We start from the raw sequence: 4,460 nt of genomic DNA on the forward strand, positions 1-4,460 counted from the left end.
AGTTTTCAGGTTGCTCTCAGCTTACATTGCTGACTTTTAACAGGATGGCTGATGCACAATGACCTGTCCTGTAGTTGCAAGCGTTTCGTTTTTGTCCTGTAAAAATAAAAACCATATGCTTTGAATGCAATGCTTGAAATAACTCAGTGTTATCCTGTTTTGCAGTGTGGACTTGTTTGTGTGGATCAGCCCTCCCTGCTGTCTTATCTAAGCAGGACCTGATCAGCCAGGTTTTCCTTTGGAATCAATTTGATAAACCTTTATTACTTTTACCACACTACATGTTACCGCATCGAACGCCCACCTCCAGACCCCTTCCCTTCTAGAAGGTTCACAACCCCCTGCTGTCACCAGCTGACAGGAGGAGAAGGAGGAAGAGGGTAGGAAAAAAAACGCAGGGCTTCTGGGAAAACAAACACTAACGCTGCTTCTTGGCACTCTTTGTTTAACCCTTTCACTGCACCAGTATCATCAACAACATTGGTGTCATATGTTAGTCAGCACTGTGGTATTGCAGTTGTATGCTGAGTCATAAATGACAAACTCTTTTTTTTAATAGCATTTTCTTTTTTTATTGCAAATACATATACAAAAGTGTCTTTAAAGACAGTACAAATACATGGTAAGATTGCAGGAAGGGGGGTAAACGATTACTGGAATCATCAGTTCTTTGATACTCAGAGAAAAGGAAATGGAGCTTGCAGAGCAGAAAGGATGTATGTTCCCCTCTGGTGAATGCATGAACAAAAAGAGAACTGTGAGAGATGCTATTTTCCAGTTCTTTCAGCCATATCTTGAAGTCCGACGCAAAGAAAAATTCACAAATAACATAAAAATCATTTTGTTAGATAGTCCCCCCTCCAAACCCACGAAACAAAGGCAAACACATACTTAAAACATTTAGATAAGATAAATAAACCAAAAAAAGAGGACTACAGCATGTACCATTTTGTCTACGTACCTCCTGGGTTGGGAAAACAAAAAGAAAAAAGAAAAAGAGGGGGGGTTATATGTTGTCTACATTGCAAAGAGGGCAATTCATTAGTAATAAGAATAGCATGTAAAATAATTACTTTGAAATAAAGTTAATAAATAAATAAAACTGGATTTGACCTGGAGGGTAAAGTTTGGGGGGTGCATACTGGACACCAGCCTGTGGGAGTGGGGAGACCGCAGGGGAGAGGGGTCAAAGGTGACTTCCTGTGGCTGTCAAGCACACACTGTTGGACAGTTAAGCGTAATCTCAGCTGCAGCCATTGAGCGCAGACACACAAAAAGTACAAAACATCGGGGGGAAAATGTTAAATCCAAGGCACGGGTGGTGGAAGGGGCCGCGGTCTCCCTCCCTGCCATCGAGACAGCGCGGCACTGGGAGGCAAAGTCTCTCTCTTTGTTCTTGTATTGCCTAACAGACAACAACAGGACTCCAACAGCATAAAATACAAACCGTACTCGCTGAATGGCACGCAAAAAGAGTAAGCGGCGACGACGACAACAACAAAAAGTAACAGAAACCTGACAGAGAACCAGAATCTGCACTACTGCCAGTGGTTAGTTGCCGAACTGGTTAAAAAAAATATATAAAGCTGTTTTTTTATTTTATTTTATATCTACAGGTACAAATAATTATCCTAACCCTCTGCCCACCCCACCCCCATGTCCCCATGGGTTACAAACTGCCAGAATATTAAAAAAAAAAAGAAAAGAAAGAAAAATTATGGAAACATAAACAGTACCTACAGAAATATTGACAATCAGTAAGTCCTCACAGAGGATTTTCTTAAAGTCTTCCATCTCTCTAAAAATATAATATATAGCTTCTATAATAGCAAGGCACTACGTGAGCCAATCACAAGTCCAGCTCTCCTTTCTCTCTTTTTTTTCTTTTTTTTTCTGAGTTCAAGTGTCTGATTGACGGGGGATCCACCCTCCCTCCCCCCCAGAGTAAAGTGTTGCATTGTAAGTGTCTCAGGGTCTGGTGAGCTGGGTGTAAACCGGCGCTGGATCCCAGTGCTGCGGGCTGTTCTGCGGGATGGAGGGCACCCCTGTGTTGTCAGCTATGGGCGTGTACATGGGCCTCTGGTTTGGGCTGCTCATGTAGCTGAAAGTTGAGTACAGCCCCGAGCTCTGCCCCGCCCCCGCGTGGCTGTAGTAGGAGGAGGCAGTTGTAGTGCCTCCCCCCTGGTGGTCAGGGTAGTCGTACTGCTGCTGCTGTGCCCTGGAGATGGCCGGGTAGGAAGAGGAGGGGCTGTAGTGCTGCAGGTTGAAGGGGCTGTAGGGGCTGACGTGCTGTGGGGAGCCCTGCTGCTCGCTGTAGTGGCTCGGGCTCAGCTGCTCTGTCTTGATCTGGGTCCTGTGCTGGGTCTGAGCGCCATCTGAAGCCCCACTGCTCCCCAGGGTGGTCAGGGTGTGCTGCTGCTGCTGTTGTCCCTGCTGGTTCGGGCTTTTAGCCATCCAGGTGCCTCCTGACTGGGGGCTGACTGGAGCGCCGCTGCTGCTGATGCTGTAGCTGCCGGTGTAACTTACTGGCGCTGCGTTGGTGGACCCCGCGTGGCCATTGGGAGGGAGGTACTGGTCAAACTCGTTGACATCGAAGGTCTCAATATGGGAGATGACATCGCTGCTCAGCTCGCCGATGTCCACGTCACGGAAGTCAATGTTGAGCTGTCGCCCACCGGGACCATCAGGCAGGGAGCGGAGGCCTACTTCGCGTTTTAGATCGACCTTGCCTGAGCTGACATCAGTCTTTGGGGTAGTGGGAGGGGTAGGGGGACCCTGGGAGCCTGGAGGGCACAAAATGACACAGGTTAGATTTTGCTCTAAAGTTAAGAACAGGTTTTGGACTGTTTAAGGATTCCAGTTGGACTGAAAGTCAATATTTATCTTATACAATCTGAAATGATGGCAGGAGGTCCTCACCTGAGTGCTCTCCAGGAGAATGCACCTCTCCCATGCTGGATGCAGGGGAGTCTGCCTGCTGGAGAGCTTTGAAGATGGCGTTTGAGGAAATGTGCGTCTGCTCGCTGCCGTCCTCGCCCTCGCTCTGCCCGTTCTTTACAGACTTCCTCCTTCGGGGCTGGTATTTGTAGTCCGGGTGATCCTTCTTGTGCTGCACCCGGAGACGCTCAGCTTCCTCCACGAACGGCCGCTTCTCTCCTTCATTGAGAAGTCTGTGCGTACAAATGACCAATTATTAAACCAGTCAGTTTCTGCTGTAATTCATAAACAAAAAGGAGCTAACTGTGGGGGAAAAATGAAATTCTACATTTATATATTAACAAAAAATCAGACAGTGCATGCTAATCGTTACGTAAAAAGTGCCGAACTATTTACAGCGCATCCACACTTACCTCCAGAGTTTTCCGAGTGTCTTGCTGAGCTCCGCGTTGTGAAGGTGCGGGTACTGATCCGCCAGCTTCCTCCGAGCAGCCTGAGCCCACACCATGAACGCGTTCATTGGTCTCTTAACGTGGGGCTTATTCTTGGTAGATCCGTTAACGCGCACCGGCATGGGCACGAGGGTCCAGTCGTAACCCTTGAGCACCTGGGACACGGCTTCGCGGATGCAAGCGGGAAACTTGTCTTCCTCGTCCTTCTTGAAGTCGCCCAGAGATCCGTCCGCTCTGAGCAGCCCGTTCTCCGACGGCCGGGTGTTCTCGGTGTCGGAGCCCGAGCCAGACGGGCACGGGGAGCCCGCAGAGTCCTCGGACATGCTCGGGCTCGGGGCGTCAGAGAGACACTTGTCTTGTTCCTCCGTCATCTTCAGGTAGGGGTCGAGGAGATTCATACGAAAAACTGTTTGGTGCCAATTTACGCGTGAAATCGTGGAGTTAATTCTGCTTTTTTGAAAGAGAGGAGGGGAAAAGCCTCTGACTTCACTTCACCTTGCCAGGATGCCCTTGAGCAAAACCTTTCAGCAAAAAAACAGGTAAAAAAACGGGTAAGATTCTCAAATTCTTTCCCGTGTACCGTGCGTAAAAGCCGATCTGGAGATGAGGCGCTTTTACGCACGAGTTCTCCAGGATAAGTCTGGTTTCTGCTAACGGATCCGCACTTGCAAGGACGAAAAAAACACCAAACAACCCAAAACACGCCAGCAGGTACGACTCTGTGTTCAGCTGTGCAGAATGAAACGGTAAAGAGCTCCCTTCTCGTTCCCGAGTACAATCCCCAAGAAGCTTGAGTGCTTTGAACTGAAAACGTTTTGCATGCGGGCTTTATAGCGCTTTAAGGTTCTGAGGAAAGCCCTAATCCGATTGGCTGGCAACATGTGACGCCAGAGTGAAGGAATTTGATCCCATTTTTTCCTTCCCCTAACCAGCGCGGGCAGCACACACATTTCCTTGACACACACACACACACACACACACACACAGGCACGCACTGCTCACCAGTGTCTGCATGCTGTGTTTAATTTTTCAAATTTTCTTTTAAGTTTTTAATTTTCTAGTTCATTTTAA

The 4,460-nt window shown here is 48.0% G+C and overlaps 1 protein-coding gene across 1 annotated transcript; it reads right to left on the minus strand.

Moving 5' to 3' along the window:
* Positions 1 to 256: 256 nt before the first annotated feature.
* Positions 257 to 4,207, minus strand: LOC102313343 (transcription factor Sox-9-A). Its single transcript, XM_005923829.3, has 3 exons — positions 3,351 to 4,207; positions 2,920 to 3,170; positions 257 to 2,783 (listed from the first exon to the last, which is right to left on the minus strand). Exons 1-3 carry the CDS (start codon positions 3,785 to 3,787, stop codon positions 1,969 to 1,971), a joined length of 1,503 nt encoding a protein of 500 aa, XP_005923891.1. The 5' UTR covers positions 3,788 to 4,207; the 3' UTR covers positions 257 to 1,968.
* Positions 4,208 to 4,460: the final 253 nt, after the last annotated feature.

Source organism: Haplochromis burtoni, unplaced genomic scaffold, assembly GCF_018398535.1.
Source record: "Haplochromis burtoni strain Fernald_Lab_line unplaced genomic scaffold, NCSU_Asbu1 Contig_71, whole genome shotgun sequence".
Taxonomy (NCBI): domain Eukaryota; kingdom Metazoa; phylum Chordata; class Actinopteri; order Cichliformes; family Cichlidae; genus Haplochromis; species Haplochromis burtoni.